Below are 17,281 nucleotides of genomic sequence, written 5' to 3' on the forward strand. Positions count from 1 at the left end.
CTTTCGATACAAAGATTTGTGAAATTTAGAAAATAAATCAGGTTTTCCTTGAGAAATTATTTTTCTTCTCTTTTTTTAAATCCTTAAGATTTTTTTTCTTATAATGCTGGTTTCAACATTGTATTACTGGTGAGTACTTTTTTGCAGATAATAGGAGAAAAACATTGAATTTTAGTCTTATAACACTTGATGTTTTGTTTCCCCATTCTGGGTAAAATAATTAGCAAGCATCAGCAAACTTTTTCTATAAAGAACCAGATAGTGAATATTTTAGGCTTTGCAGGCCATGCAGTCTCTGTCACAACTATTTAACTCTGTTGTAGCGTGAGAGCAGGCATAGACAATGCATAAATGAATGAGTGTGGCTGTGTTCCAATAAAACAGTATTTATACAAGCAGGCAGTGACCCAGATTTGTGCCACACACTGTAGTTTGCAATCATAATCTAAAGTATGTTCCAGTATTGGATTGTGGTTCCCAAATAAGCATCCCAAATACAGTCAGCTTTTTCTAATGGTAAAATATGACTTTGAGCTTAAAAAAATAAAATGAAGTCAGATTCTTCTTCCATCAAGTGTTTTTTTACTTTATAATTTAGTTTGTTTCAGTGCAGCTGATGGTTTTGTCAACATATATAATAATTCCTTATTTAAAGATTTGTTTTCTTTAGCATGGACATGTAGGCAAGATAGCGGAAGGTACATTTTAAATACATAACAACAAAATGCTTCAGCAGAATGCGCAAAAATGAGTTTGTACTTTTTTACTTCTGTAAAGTACTTTTTCAGACTTGAGAGATTAAAAAAGGGAATTACTTTGATATTTTATGTATTGAGTCTTAAAAAATGTATATTTCAGCTTTCATTGTTTCTTTAAAATCTATCAATTTGTGGTTTTAATATATTGAAATTAGCCTTCTTTACCTATAATGTTTTCCTTCTTTTTAAATTGCTGGATAACATGGGTAACATTTAATAGAAATGTAACTTCAGTCTCTTTAGAAGTGGTTAAGAAGATATCATGATCAGGGACATAATTCTGAGTGCAACAAGTCTGATTCTGTTTATATCAAAAAACTTCTTTAAGAAAAAAAAAGACGATTAATTTCATTAATTTGAATTTGTTGGCAGCTCGTAGTGTTTGTTGACCCTGGAGGTAGTAGTCAAACTCTGTGGTTTCTGACAGCTGTTCTTTCTTTTTCTCCAATCTTAGGTTTTTTGTGGTTGAAGATCATATTTTACATACAACCCAGGGCTTAGTAAATAGAGCATACATTGACGAACTATGGGAAATGGCACTTTCAAAAACCATCGCAGCACTCCGTACCCACTCGGTATGTAAGAAGCCCAAGAGAAATTCTTACTTAGAGCTGATTGTCTATACACTAGTCAGTGTTTTACTGCTTTAAAATCAACATATGTGTATAGTTTGGAATCGCTCATTTGGAGCTATCTCCTCCAAAGACATATAGCAGTAGCCCCTTCAAACTGCCATGTTTTCTAATACTGAACCCACTTTTGTGGGTGTTCTTTGCAGTAAAAAAAAACAGCAGTGAACTATTATTTGCTGTCTCTGTGTCAGGCATTTATTTATGTACTTCATATATAGTACCTTATTTCATCTTCACTGTAACCCTATAAGATGGGTACTATTATTATATTTATCTGGTATTCTAGGGAACTGTGCCTCAGAGAAGGTAAGTGACTAGCCTAAAGTCACACAATAAGTGGTGGGGCTTGGATTTAAACCCAGGCAGTCTGACTCCAGAGCCCAAGTTCTTTGCCACTGCCCCATATTGTCTTCTGCAGTGCCTCTTACTGCTTTAAACACTGATTTAGTGTTCGCAATTCTGCTCTTCCTTTTTTTAAAATTTAAACATTTTTTATTGTGAAATGTAACATATATACAGAGAAGTGATAACTTTCAAAGTACAATTTAACAAGTAGTTATAGAGCAAATTCCAAAGTATGGTATGGGTTACAGTTCCACAATTTCAGTTATTTCCTTCTAGCTGTTCTAATACACTAGAGACTAAAAAAAAAAATCTATAAAATGATTCAGTAATCATAATCCTTTGTTAAATCCTGTCTTATCTATTGCTACTCCTTATTTGATCACTGTCTCAATCTAGGCAATGACCACTCTAACTTGTTCTTATTGAAAAGGGGTGTCAACATTAAAGGGGAGAGAGATGCAGCTGGTTGATGTTCTTAAAGCGTCTGGTGCCTCTTGGTTTAGAAACTTATCTGGCATAAGAACAAAGTGAAGGTTTTAAGTTTCTGAAAAATAAACTTAGTAGGTGAAACTTTTATCGAATCTCAGTTAGAGACCTAGGTGTTCTTTAGGGTTTTCAGGAATACAGTTGGTTGGGGCTTGGCATGCTGTGGCAATTTGCAATACCTAGCCTAACCTTGAATAAGAGTAACTCCCAGGATGACCTCTCAACTCTGTTTGAAATCTCTCTAGCCACTGAAACCTTATTTTGTTGCATTCCTTTTCCCCCTTTTGGTCAAGAAGGCATTCTCAATCCCATGATGCCAGGGCCAAGCTCATTCCTGGGAGTCATGTCCTATGTCACCAGGGAGACTCACACCCCTGGGAGTCATGTCCCACATAAGGGGGAAGGTAATGAATTTGTTTGCAGAGTTGGGCTTAGAGAGAGAGAGAGCCCACATGGGAAAAACAAAAGAGGTTCTCTGACATGACTCTTAGGCATAATTATAGGTGGGCTTAACCTCCTCTTTACAGAAGTAAGTTTCGTAAGAGCAACCCTCAAGATCGAGGGCTTGACTTAATAAGTAGGGAGTCCTTAATTTCACAAAGCATATATTCTGTCCCAAATAAGCACTCATTGTCTAACATTATCCTCACTTAGTTGTGCAATCATCATCACTCTCAATTTTAAACTATTATCATAACCCAATATTGCCTTCCAATTGTTTATACCACTCTGTTGTTAACACTTTGTACAAGTGTCATACATTTGAAGTAGATCATGCAAGAACTTATTTATATTTATAGTGCTAATCTGTGAGATATATGATTTTAAACAACCCCTTTGAATCATGTTCACCCTCAGTGTGGCATGGTACTTAATACTCCCATTAACAGCCCGTCATAACCACTGTCCATTCCCATTCCTTTATGTTCAACCTTGTTAACATCTAGACATATTAGGTAATCACTCCCTCTATAGCTTCTGTCTATCTCTAGGTCCCCTATAGTCTACATTTTAAAACTCTGATTTTACATTATCTAGGGGGTTTCTACAAATGATATCATACAGTATCTCTTCTTTTGGTCTGACTTATTTCATTCAGTGTTATGTACTCAAGGTTCAGCCATATGTCACATCTCAGGACCTCATTCTTACTGTTACATAATATTCTATTGTTATGTATATACCACATTTTGTTTATCCACTTGACTGTTGAAGGACACTTGGATTGTTTCTGTCTTTTGGCATTTGTGAATAATGCTGCTATGAACATTGGTATGCAAATGTCTGTTTGTATCACTGCTTTCAGTGGTAAATACCGAGTTGTGAAATTGCTGTGTCATAGGGCAACTCGATATTTAGTTTTCTGAGGAACTGTCAAATTGTTTTCCACAGTGGCTGTACCATTATACATTCCCACCAGCAGTGAATAGGTGTTCCAATTTCTCACACCCTCTCTGGCATTTGTAATTTCCTGTTTGTTTAATGGCAGCTATTCTTATAGTTGTGAAATGATATCTCACTGTGGTTTTGATTTGCATTTCCCTAATAGCTAATGAAGATGAACACTTTTTCATGTGCTTTTTTAGCCATTTGTATTTCCTCTTCAGAAAAAATGTCTTTTCATATAGTTTGCCCATTTTATAATTGGATTGTTTGTACTTTTGTCATTGAGTTGTAGGATTTTTTCATATATACTGAACATCAGTCCCTTATCAGATATGTGGTTACCAAATATTTTCTTCTCGTTAGCTGGCTGCCTCTTCACCTTTTGACAAAGTTCTTTGAGGCACAGATGCATTTGATTTTGATGAGTTCTCATTTATCTATTTTTCTTTCATTGTTTGTGCCTTGGGTGTAAGGTATCTCCTATTACTAGGTCTTGAAGATATTTCCCTGTATTATCTTCTAGGAGTTTTATGGTACTTGCTCTTATATTTAGGTCTTTGATGCACTTTGAGTTAATTTTTGAATAGGGTGTAAGTTAGGGGTCTTTTTTCATTCTTTTGGATATGGATATCCAGTTCTCCCAGGCCCATTTGTTGAAGAGACTATTCTGTTCCAGTTCAGTGGATTTGAAGGCCTTGTCAAAAATCAGTTGACCGTAGATCTGGGAGTCTGTTTCCAAACTCTCTATTTGATTCCATTGATCAATATGTCTGTCTTTGTGCCAGTACCATGCTGTTTTGACCACTGTGGCTTTATAGCAGGCTTTGAAATCAGGAAGTATAAGTCCTCCTACTTCGTTCTTCTATTTTAGGATGTTTTTGGTAATTCAAGGCCCCTTTCCCTTCCAAATATATTTGATAACTAGGTTTTCCAAGTCTGCAAAATAGGTCGTTGGAATTTTTATTAGAATCGCGTTAAATCTGTCGATCAATTTGGGTAGAATTGACATCTATATGACTTTTGGCCTTCCTATCCATGAACACAGAATATCTTTCCACCTATTTAGGTCCTCTCTGATTTCTTTCAGTAAAGTTTTGTAGTTTTCTGTGTAGAGGTCTTTTACATCCTGGGTTAAGTTTATTCCTAGATACTTGATTCTTTTAGTTGCTATTGTGAATGGAATTTTTTTTTGTTGTTGCCTCTTCCCTTAGGTCATAATTAGTGTATAGAAACATTACTGATCTGATTTTTGTGCATTAATCTTGTATCCCACCACTTTGCTGAATTTGTCTATTAGCTCAAGTGGCTTTGTCATAGATTTCTCTGGATTTTCCAAGTATGTGGTCATATCATCTGCAAATAATGAAAGTTTTACTTTTTTCTTTCCAATTTGGATGCCTCTTATTGCTTTATCTTGCCTAATTGCTCTAGCTAGAACTTCTAGCACAATGTTGAATAAAAGTGGTGACACCAGGCATCTCATTCTGAATCTTAGGGGGAAGACTTTAAGTCTCTCACCATTGAGTACTTTTTGCTGGTAGTGCATTTTTTCATATATAACCTTTACATATTGAGGAAGTTTCCTTCGATTCCTATCTTTTGAAGTGTTTCTATCAAAAAAAGATGCTGAATTTTTCAAATGCTTTTTCAGCATCTATCAAGATGACCATATGACTTTTCCCTTTCAATTAATGTGTAGTATTACATTGATTGATTTTCTTACGTTGAACCACCGTTGCATGCCTGGAATGAACCCCAGTTGGTTGGTGGTATATAATTCCTTTAACGTGCCCTGGAATTCAGTTTGCAAGTATTTTGTTGAGAATTTTTGTATTTATATTAATTATGGAGATTGGTCTGTAGTTTTCCTTTCTTGTAGCATCTTTATCTGGTTTGGGTGTTAGAGTGATGTTAGCTTCATAAAATGAGTTAGATAGTGTTCCTTTTTTATTCAGGTTTTTTAAAGGGTTTGAGCAGGAATGGTGTTAGTTCTTTTAGGAATGTTTGGTAAAATTCCCCTGTGAAGACATCTTGCCCTGGGGTTTTCTTTATAGAAAGATTTTTGATGACTGATTGGATTTCTTTACTTAGGATTGGTTTGTTGAGGTCTTCTATTTCTTCTTGGGTCAGTCCTGAATGTTCATTGTTTCCAGGTAATTGTCCATTTCTTCTGAGTTGTCTAGTTTGTGGGCTTACAGTGTTCAAAGTATCTTCTTATGTTTTTTAAAATTTCTTCAAGATCCATAGTAATAATCCCCCTATTGTTTCTGATTTTGTTTATTTGGGTCTTCTGTCTTTTTGACTTTGTCAGTCTGGATAAGGATTTGTCAATCTTGTTGATCTTCTCAAAGAACCAACATTTGGCTTTATTTATTCCCTTTTTCTTTTTGTTCTCCAGATCATTTATTTCAGCTTGCTTTAGAGTTACTTTGCTGTTCTTTCCCTAGCTTCTTCAGCTGTTCAATTAGGTCTTTGGTTTTAGCTCTTTTTTCTCTTTTAATGTATGCTGTGCTGGTATGGATATATTATGTCCCCCAGAAAAATCCATGTTCTTTAATGCAGTCCTGTGGGGGCAGATATATTAGTCTTGATTAGGTTGGAACCTTTAGATTGAGTGTTTCCATGGAGATGTGACTCGCCCAACTGTAGGTGATAACTCTGATTGAATTATTTCCATGAAGGTGTGGCCCTGCTCATTCAGCATGGGTCTTGATTAGTTTACTGGAGTCCTTTAAGAAGAGCCACACAGGCCCAAACACTGGTTGACACCAATGCTTTGAGATGCTAGCCCAGAGTTTGCTCTGGAGAAACTGAGTGGACAAAACGCCCCAGGAACAACCGAGAGAGACTTTTGGGGAGATGTTTTGGGACCTGACAGAGATGCTCAGAGATACTTGGAGTTGCAGACTGAAGGACAATTGGAGATGCTAAGTTAAGGATGCCTGGATAAGCTGAGAGAGGAGCTGAAACACAACCCATTAACAGTAGATGCTAACCACGTGCCTTCCTAGCTGACAGAGGTGTTTCCGGACGCCATCAGCCTGTCTTTAGTGAAAGTATCCACTTGTTGATGCCTTAGTTTGGACACTTTTATGGCCTTAGAATTGTAAATTTGTGGCCAAATAAACCCCCTTTATGAAAGCCAATCCATTTCTAGTGTTTTGTATAATGGCAGCATTAGCAAACTGAAACATATACATTTAGAACTATAAATTTCCCTCTCAGCACTGCCTTCACTGCATCCCATAGGTTTTGGTATGTTGTATTCTCATTTTCATTCATCTCCAGATATTTGCTGATTTCTTTTGCAATTTCTTCTTTGACCCACTGACTGTTTAAGAGTATGTTGTTTAACCTCCATATATTTGTGAAAGTTCTGGTTCTTTGGTGGTTATTGATTTCCAGCTGCTTTCTGTTATGGTCAGAGAAAGTACTTTGAATAATTTCATTCTTTTTAAGTTTATTGAGACCTGTTTTGTGCCCCAGCATATGGTCTATCCTGGAAAATGTTCCATGAACGCTAGAGAAGAATGTATATCCTGGTGTTTTTGTGTGCAATGATCTATATATGTCTGTTAGGTCTGATTCATTTATCACATTGTTTAGGGTCTCAGTTTCCTTGTTGGTCCTCTGTCAAGTTGTTCTGTCTATAGAAGAGAGTGGTGTATTTTACTCTCCCACTGTTATTGTAGAAATGTATTTCTATTGTTCCCTTCAGTTTTGCCAGTGTTTGCCTCATGTACTTCGGGGCTCCTTGATTGGGTGCATAAACATTTATAATTGTTATTTCTTCTTGGTGAATTGTCCCTTTTATTAATATATAGTCTCCTTCTTTGTCTCTTATGACATCTTTGCATTTAAAGCCTATTTTGTCTGATATTAGTATAGCTACCCCTGCTTTCTTTTGGTTACAGCTTGTGTGGAAAATTTTTTTCCATCCTTTCATTTTCAATCTCTTTGTGTTGCTGGATCTAAAATGAGTCTCTTTTAAACAGCATATCAATGGATCATATTCCCCATCTGTGTCTTTTAACTGGGGAATTTAATCCATTCACATTGAAAGTTATTACTGTAAAGGCAGTTCCTGAACCAACCATCTTATCCTTTGGTTTTTATTTGTTGGATCTATTTTTTCCATCTCTCTCTTTTTTTCCTCTAAGTTACCCTTACTAATACTTTATTTCTGTGCCCTTCTCCAGACCTCTCACCCCTTTCTCAGCTGACAGAACTCCCTTTAGTATTTCTTGCAGGGTAGGTCTTTTGGTGACAAATTCTCTCAGCATTTGTTTATCTGTGAAAATTTTAAACTCTCCCTCACTTTTGAAAGAGAGCTTTGCTGGATAAAGAATTCTTGGCTGACAATTTTTCTCCTTCAGAATATTAAATATGTCGTTACACTGCCTCTTACCTCCATGGTGTCCATTGAATAGTCAGTAGTTAGTCTTATGTTATTTCCCTTATATGTGGTAGATTACTTTTCTCTTGCTGCTTTCAGGATTTTCTCCTTCTCTTCAGCATTTGACAATCTGATTAAATTCGCCCTGTCCTTTCAGGTGTAATTTCCCCACTTTTTCATCCAGGTCTCCCCTATGTATTGTAGAGGTCCTTCTGTGGCTGCTGATACCCTGGAATCAGTGTCCCGGTCGTTTTCTGCCTTTTCTCTAGTTATTCCATGGGGGAGAAGTTTGCTCTGCATCTCCTATTCTGCCATCTTCCTGGAAGTCCCCCACATTCTTATTTTTTGAAAAATGTTTATGACATATCAAGTTGCCTGTTTATGATATATTTTATCATTGCATGAATTTTTTTGTAATAATCCAATTTGTTTCACATAGAATATGCTGGCTCTGAATTAGTTATTCATATGCTCAGTAAATATTTCTAAGAACAGTGATTATGTGTTGGTAGCAAGGACACAACACTGAACAAGACAGATGACATCTTTGCTCTCAGAGAGTTAGATTTTAATTGGGAGAGATACAAAAAAGTAAGTAAGAATAAGTAGTAATAACTGCAATGCAGAACTAAAAGTGTGATGGCTAGAGGGCAATGGGATGCCTGCTTTTGACTGGTTGATCAGAAGTGTCATTCTGATCTGAATATCAAGGAGTCACTTTTATAAGCAAAGAGGAGGAAAAAGAGTGTTCTAGGTAAAAGGAATAGTACGCAAGGGCTTTGAGGTACTTTATGTCTGAAGTATTTGAAGAATAATAGTGAGGAGTCAATAAAAGAAGAAAATTCAGCATTTAAACAAATTTCAGTAAGTGGCTCCATCATCCTTCTAGTTGTCTGTCTAGAAACTTAGATGTCATCCATGACTTTTCAGCTCTCTTTATCTAATTTGTCAGCAAGTGTTCCAGACAAAGTAAATACCATGTGCAAAAGCTGTAGTTGAAAGGAGCATGATCCATTTGAGGAATTGCAAAAGTCTGTAATGGATAGAACATAGACCATAGGAAGCCAGACAGATAATGTAGGAAGTAAGAACAAATAAGGAGGTAGGTGCCATATTTTCAAAATGCAAATATGATCATGAAACTCCAATCTTCTCCTTCTGTTCATTAAAACTAATGGATATGTTTCAATATTTATTTTATCCTATTGCCCAGAATCATCTGACTTTTTTGACCATGTCTTCCATCTTGCATCTGTTAAGCAGTGTGCTGAATGGAGTACGTGTATGTTTGGCTTGTGGGGTAAATTGGAATGACATGATCAGATTTGCATTTTTTAATAAGTTATTTAATATGTAGAGTGGATAAAGGGTGAGAAAGTCTGAGGGCGAATGATTAGTAGGCTATTACAGTATTCCAGGCAAGAGATGATGATTGCTTAGGTCAAGGGGTATAGTAGATATAGAAAGATATGGATGAATTTGAGAGATTTTTTGGAAGTAAGATTAATTGGAATTCCTGATAGATTATAAGATATGAAGGAAAGGAAATACTAAGGTGATGACTAGGTTTCCTTGGATGATAATGTTAGTGATTTTGATGGTTTGTGGGTGGGGAGATCATGAATTGACTTTGGATATGATTACTTCGAGGTGACTTTGTGCTATCCCAGTGGCAAGATGCAGGACAGTGGATAATATATGAGTTCAAAACCAAAGAAGAAAGGTCAGGGGTGGAGATAAAAGTTTGAATATCATTGGGAGATAGGTAGTAAATATAAGCTATTGGCATAGTTAAGTTTGTTTAGGGAGAGAATTTAGAAGGAGATGAGAAGACCTTTGAAGAATGCCAATGTTTATTGCCTGGTTAGAGTAGATTAGCCTGCAAAGGTGAATGATCAGCTAGAGAGGTAGGAAAGAAACCAGAAGAGTTGGGGGTTATAAATGACAAAGGAAAGAGTTTCAAGATAGAAGGTGTGGTCAAAAAAGTCATATGGTTCTGAGCTGATTGATCAAATGAATTCTGAAAATATCCATTAACTTTAATAAATTGGAAGGGGAAGATTGGAGTGTCATAATCATATTTGCTTCAGAATAATGTGTGAATAATGGAATGTGGAGGCAGGTACAGAGCATAAGAGGTAGTCCTGGTGGAGTGATGGGGACTAAAGCCAGATTTAAACAGGCTGAAGTATGAGTGGGAGGTAAGGACATGTATATGAGACAGAGGAATGAGATGGGAGCTACTCCTTCTAAAACTCATGTTTTGATATAATGAAGTGATGAAAACTTCTGGGTCCCAAGTCCAAGTTTTTTCTTTTGTAAAACAGCATAAGCAATGTTAATTTAGCCCAAAGAATCTCTGTGGGTTATTTAATAAAATTCATAACAGTAAAAGAATCTTAAGAAGACTTCCTTTTCATTTTGTTATTTCCTCTCAAGAATTATATTACATGTTTTGGAACTCAGGGAAAGTTCTAAATTTCTTATGAACAAGACAGGGAAATAATATTTTGGTTGCCCACTATGTGGTAAACACTGTGTTTGGTGTTTTTAAATATGTAACATTGTAAAGAAGTGCTGCAAAATAAAACTTTTTATATTATATTTTGTAGATATATATTATTTCACTAAATCTTCACAGCGATCTGTGTAGTTGATGTTGTTAGCTGAATTTCATAACTGAAGCCCAGAAGGTGCAACTGATTAGTTGAACATCATATGGCGTAAGTGGCAGAATCAGAACTCAAATTTCAGTCATCTTATATAACAAGGTCTAACACTGGTCTACGTTTTCTTAATAAAATTAATCGAGAAGCCTTGTGTGACAAAAAAACACCATTGAAGTTGTACACAAATTGCGATTAGACAATATAGTTATGAACAATTAATCTTTTATTATTTTGTTGTAACAGAATGGCAAATTTGTAAATATTTATTATTTTTATTTCAGTAAACTATATAGAATGTAAAATTAGCCATTTCAACCATTGTAAGTATACAATTCAGTGGCATTAATTACATTTCTAATGTTGTGCACTCATCACTATTACCATCACTATTGTCTATTTCCAGAATTTTCCTCCTCACCAAACAGAAACTCTGTACCCCTTAAGCAATTACACTCCCCACACTCCACCCCCCATTCCCCACTTCCCCCAGTCTCTGGTTAACCACTAATCCACTGTCTGTATGAATGTACCTATTCTGGATTTTTTATATAAGTAGAATGATACAATATTTACCCTTTTGTGTCTGGCTTATTTCACTTAGAATAATATTTTCAAGGTTCATCTGTGTTGTAGCATATATCACAACTTGGGGTTTTTTGGCTGAATAATATTCCATTTTGTGTATATACCATATTTTATTTACTATTCATCTGTTGATGGAAGCTTGGATTGTTTCCACTTTTTGCCTATGGTGAATAATGCTGCTATGAGCATTGGTGTACAAGTATCTGTTACTGGAAAATATATCAAAAATAAGATTACATAAAAAGATTGAAAACAGCAACAGGAAAGGCATTGTTCTACAAGGCAAATAGAATTTAAGTTGAAGAGCATTAAATAGGAAAAAAGAAGAATATTTTATATTGATATTAGTTTTCACCCACCAAAAAGACAAATGAGCATCAATATGTATAAAGCAAAAACTTACAGAAATAAGAAGAGAAATTGATGAATCACATCATTATAGGAGAAGTCAACACAGTAATCGAAAGATCAGGTAGAGAATAGTAGCAGAATTACAATTGAGAGAATTTGAATACCAAAATCAATACGCTTCATTGCTGCAAAGGAGAGGCTAAACCTGCCTATAATTGCACCAGGGAGTCTCCTTCTGAGTGCCTCTTTGTTGCTCAGATGTTGCCCTTTCTCTCTAACTCAACCAACTTGGCAGGTAACTCACTGCTCTCCCCTCTATGTGAGACCTGACTCCCAGGGGTGTAAATCTCCCTGGCAATGCAGGATATGACTCCCGGGGATAACCCTGGACCCAGCATTGTGGAATTGAGAACATCTTCTTGACCAAAAGAGGGAAGTGAAATGAAACAAAATTAAGTTTCAGTGGCTGAGAGATTTCAAATGGAGTCGAGAAGTCACTCGTATGCGCTATACAGATATCCCTTTCTAGGTTTTAGTGTATTGGAATAGCTAGAAGTAAATACCTGAAGCTATCAAACACCAACCCAATAGCCTTGAGTCTTGAAGACGGTTATATAACTATGTAGCTTACAAGGGGTGACAGTGTGATTGTGACAACCTTGTGGATTGCACTCCCTTTATCCAGTGTATGGATGGTTGAGTAGAAAAATGGGGACAAAAATTAAATGAAAAATAGAGTAGGATGGGGGTTGTGATTTGGGTGTTCTTTTTTACTTTTACTTTTTATTCCTATTTTTATTCTTTCTGGTGTAGGGGAAATGTTGAAAAATAAATTGGGGTGATGAATGCACAACTATGTGATGGTACTGTGAACAGTTAATTGTACACCATGGATGACTGCATGGTGTGTGAATGTATCTCGATAAAACTGAAAAAAAATCAATGAGCTTGATTTAATAGTGAGATATATACACCTTTGTCTCTTGCCCATAGTTACTATTTCCATGTCATTCAAGTTTACTTATTTGTTATATGAAGTCCAAATGCCATGATATGAACTTTGTTTGTAATTTTTTTCTGCTGTATTTATGCTTATTCTCTCCTTCATATTCTTTGTTTTATTTAGCTTTGTTTTTTCTTTGTTGTTTAATCAGACTGTAGAAAGATTTGTCTATTTTCATTATTTTATTTTTAACTTAGGCTTTTGGTTTAATTGATCAAATCTTTCATTTCTTTTCTAAGTCATTGGTTGCTGCTTTTGACTTTGGTTTCATTCTCTCACTTATGGTTAATTTTGCTGTTCTTTTCCTAGTTTTGTAAGTGAATCCTTAGTTTATTTTCAATCTTTTGTGTTTTCTAAAGTTTGAATATAAAGTTGTAAATTTTAAAAAATAGCTTCAGTTACATTCCATGGTTTTGATATGTTGTTCATTTTTAAATGATCTGCAATGTCAATTTTTGTTTCTCCTTTAACTAAAGAGTTACTTAGAAGGGTGTTTTCAGTTTCCAAGCATTAAAAATGTAGATCATGCTTATTGAACCCTCTCTACCTTGGCTCTTCCCTGGCTGAATTTGGTGTTACCTTATACCAGGAAAGGGTCAAGTGCTTTTTAGGGAGCCTTCACAACATGAAGTATTAAACAATTAAAAAAATCAAAATTTAGTTTCATTTTTAATTGTTAAGATGTTTTCTCCCCAATATTTTATTTCCTTTAGTCTTACTGCTCTGATCCAAACCTCGTGTTAGATTTGAAGAACCTCATAGTGCTTTTTGCTGATACTCTTCAGGTATGTGACTTCTGTTTACATATGCTTATGTAGATTGCTAGTTCGGTAGCTCTAAATCTTTTCATTGGCTACCTGAGCTTGTGTTAAGTACCTTTTAGTTTTTAGGTATGTTTCTTCTTTTCCCAGAGCTAGATATGTTTATCTCTTTATAACATTTCCAGGTCTTCATCCTGACCCTTTGTGTTCTCATAAATAGTCTCCATTCCCTTTTTCCCGTTAGATCAAGTCAGTTGGTTGAACCACTCACTGCTTTAATTTCTCAAGATTTTTTAAATTCAGATATTTTGCGTGAGTGACCATGGAGTTTAACTCCCATCTTGAATAATGATGGTGGGTATGAACCATACGTTATATCCACTCGAATAGCATTAGAAGTGGGAGAGATTGGTAGCATTTTCTCTTTCTATCCCTACTCCTAATGTTTGCTATGGGAAGTAAGAGTTACAAGAAGAGTTTTAGAGAGAACTTAGCTGACAGTATACCCAGTATATATTGATTTTAATTTTCACCATTTTCTTTTTTTCCGACTGGCTTGGACATTTTGTGTATGTCTCTTAATTCTTGAGAGACAAAGACAAGATTTAGGTGGGAATGAAAGATTCTGCCACGCTGGTTTCATTTAAATTGTTGGCCAAAGAATAAAAATCAGTGCCTAATCTCCTAAATGTTGTAAAAAAAAATTGCCTTAGAAAATGAAGATATTTTTAAATTTTGTTTCAGGTGTATGGCTTTCCTGTAAATCAGCTTTTTGACATGCTGTTAGAAATCAGAGACCAATATAGTGAAACTCTGCTGAAGAAGTGGGCAGGTATTTTCAGGTGAGAAATTTTCTATAGTCCTGTGTATGTGTGCACACATGGATGTTCACATGTGTTTATGTACAAGGTATTTTAGACTTAGTAAGCAACAGGTTTAGTGGCTTATATTTTCTGTTTACTCTAGGTTATGATCCAGAATTCAAGTGAATTGTGGTGCTGCTCAAAATAAAGTTCCCAAGGTAGCCAATCTCAGTGTATTTAGTGTCTGTTAGGTGGGGAAGCCCTAAACCCCAATTTTGGCTTTTTTTTTTTTTTTTTTTAACCGTGATGTTTTGGTTTGCTAAAGTTGACAAAATACAATGTACCAGAAATGGACTGACTTTTAACAATGGAGATTTATTAGCTAACAAATTTAAAGTTCTAAGGCCATCAGAATGTCCCAATTAAGGCATCAACAGGACGATACCTTTTCTGAAGACAGATTACTGGCAAGTTTGGCCTCCTCTATCAGATAGCAAGGCACATGGCGATGTCTGCTGTTCCTTCTCTCTCTCTCGGGTTTCGTTGCTTCCATCTTTGGCTTCAGTGGCATGCTCTCTCAGCTTCTCTGGGGCTTTCCATGAGCTTCTCACAGTTTCATCTCTTAGATTCTGTATGTGTTTCATCCTTTTGTAAAGAACTCCAGTAACAGGATTAAGACCCACCTTGAATGGGGTGGGTCACATCTCAGTTGAAATAACTTAATAAAAAGATCCCACCTACAGTATGTCTGCCCCCATAGGAAAGAATTAAAAGAATATGGCCTTTTCTAGGGTACATAACAGCTTCAAACTACACACTTGGATAAATATCAAATGCTTTGGTTCACACCATCCAGATCATCTTGTGTCTTCTCATTTTGTGTTTTTGGTTTCCTCTTTGAGGATCATGCCTAGTCCATGGCCCTTTGAATAATTTCTCACTTTTTTAGAACATTCTTTGAGGACTCACTCATATGATTCCTCATCCTTCTTCTCCACACAGCAAGAAGGGATCTATTAAAGCCCATTGTTTGAAGAACATTATTTAAATTATTGCAATGTACATACAATAGTAAGAAAGGTAATTTTCTTATATTCCCCACTTAAAAAATGTCTCCTTAAACTGTTTTCTTGGCACACACCCCATGCCAACTCATTTGAGTTTCTCTTCCTTTTAAATTTTTAACTCCTTTACTTAAAGTGATCTTCTTGTTTATTGCAATATAGCTTCCCCTGTTTTCTGATTCTTATAGCTTTAATATTTTATATCACTTTGTAATATTACTCTTCATAGTTTATAAACATGTTCTTAATCATCACTTAGATATACCAATTTTGTCTGTATAGTAATATAAATACTTGCATTTCTAAAACCCATATTTATGTAATGATTCAGTTTTATTTAGGGGAGGATCATCACTATAGGAAGTATGATTCAGTAAGTTTCTGTTCTGATTTTGGTAGTATGGTCTCTGCTTTTGGAGAATTTCCCCACCTCTCAGTCTGGTCATTAAGGAGATAGAACACATTGATGGGAAAAATAATGATTAATACAAAGTAGTAGATGAAGAAATGCAAATGAATATAATTTGGATTTATTATAGACATTTCTTTTCCTTGTCCTTTTCAAAAGTTAGACTAGATGATTTATTACTAGATCAAAGAACTTAATCACATCTTATCATATTCTGTTAAAAAACAAAACAGAACAAAACCTCTTTCCCTTTTCCAGAGCACACATTGTTATATACATTTCACTTGCCTTAAGGCTGTCCCATCTGTAAATTTCAAACTCTAGGAGATAATGTTGATAATTATGTTCCATTTGTTTCAAATTGTACTTTTCTTTCTTTCTTCTTTTAAAGATGGTCCCAACTCAAACCAAGTATAGTTGTATTGTAGAAGGAGTAAACTAGGGACTGGGAAATGTTCATTTTGGATTATGGTATATATACAACATTGGAGTTCATCTGAAAATTAATTGTTATCATTACAGTGATTACCTCTTCCTTCCTTCCTTTATTTTCTTTATAGAAACATACTGGATTCTGACAACTACAGTCCTATACCAGTGACAAGTGAAGAGATTTATAAAAAGGTAGTAGGACAGTTCCCATTCCAAGACATAGAACTGGAAAAGGTAAGGAATACTTTAAAATAAACTTCTCTGGTTTTTTGGCATTCTTTAAAAGATTTTTTTGGATCAATCTCATGAAAAGCATTATCCAACTCATTGGTTTGGAACTGGAGAACACCCTCAAAGGACTCTTGGGGGCTTAGAAGAACAGAATTTCCTGACTTGGGAATCTTGGAGTCCAGTCACCTCTGAAGAGTTTGAGAGTTGCTGGGAGTGTTCCAATATGGTTTAACCTTCAAAATACTCACTTTTATTATACTCTTAAGATACTCTCTTCCAAAAATGTACAGTAAAATTTACCCTTGTGGTACGTAGTTCTATTGCTTTTGACAATGCATTGAGTTGTGTATCCACTACACGGTGCTACTGAAGAGTTCCATTGTCCCCCCAAATTCTCTCATGTTGCCCCTATCATCCCCTCCCCTATCCTCAGCTTCTGGCAACCACTGATCTGGTCTCCATCCATCTACTTATGCTTTTTCCAGAAAACCATATAAATGGAATCACACAGTGTATGACCTTTTGGGACTGCCTTCTTTCACTCAGCATAATGCCTTTGAGACTCATCTAGGTTGTTGCATGTATCAATAGTTTGTTATTTTTTATTGCTTAATGTGTACCCCAGTTTATTTATACCTTTACTCGTTGAAGGACATCCTGCTTATTGTTTTATTTAAATATATATCTCATTCTTTTTAGTGTCAGGAAACTTTTGGAGACATTTTCTTAAATATGAGGTTGTTAAGCAGACAGTTCACAATGTGGAAGAGAATATCTTTTGCGTTTTAATTAATTTATAAGTATCTTCAGTGTATATTCGCTTGTGACTTGGTTTCTTTAATTCTTGCATTTGCAGCAGCCATTTCCAAAAAAGTTTCCTTTCTCTGAATTTGTGCCAAAAGTTTACAACCAAATTAAAGAATTTATATACGCCTGCCTGAAGTTCTCTGAAGATCTTCATCTAAGGTAG

At 35.5% G+C, this 17,281-nt stretch overlaps 1 protein-coding gene across 4 annotated transcripts in view; it reads left to right on the forward strand.

Moving 5' to 3' along the window:
- EXOC6B (exocyst complex component 6B) overlaps positions 1–17,281 on the forward strand; it is a 702,542-nt gene that overhangs the window by 381,868 nt on the left and 303,393 nt on the right. For all 4 annotated transcript variants that reach the window (XR_005212435.1, XM_037807499.1, XM_037807500.1 and 1 more), the window contains 5 exons: positions 1,213–1,333; positions 13,325–13,396; positions 14,117–14,214; positions 16,209–16,314; positions 17,168–17,277. Coding sequence is in view for 3 of the 4 variants with exons in the window: in XM_037807499.1 (XP_037663427.1) it covers positions 1,213–1,333; positions 13,325–13,396; positions 14,117–14,214; positions 16,209–16,314; positions 17,168–17,277 (507 nt within the window). In the remaining variant the exon portion in view is untranslated. The remainder of the gene's footprint in view (positions 1–1,212; positions 1,334–13,324; positions 13,397–14,116; positions 14,215–16,208; positions 16,315–17,167; positions 17,278–17,281) is intronic.

The sequence above is a fragment of the Choloepus didactylus genome, chromosome 17, assembly GCF_015220235.1.
Source record: "Choloepus didactylus isolate mChoDid1 chromosome 17, mChoDid1.pri, whole genome shotgun sequence".
Taxonomy (NCBI): domain Eukaryota; kingdom Metazoa; phylum Chordata; class Mammalia; order Pilosa; family Megalonychidae; genus Choloepus; species Choloepus didactylus.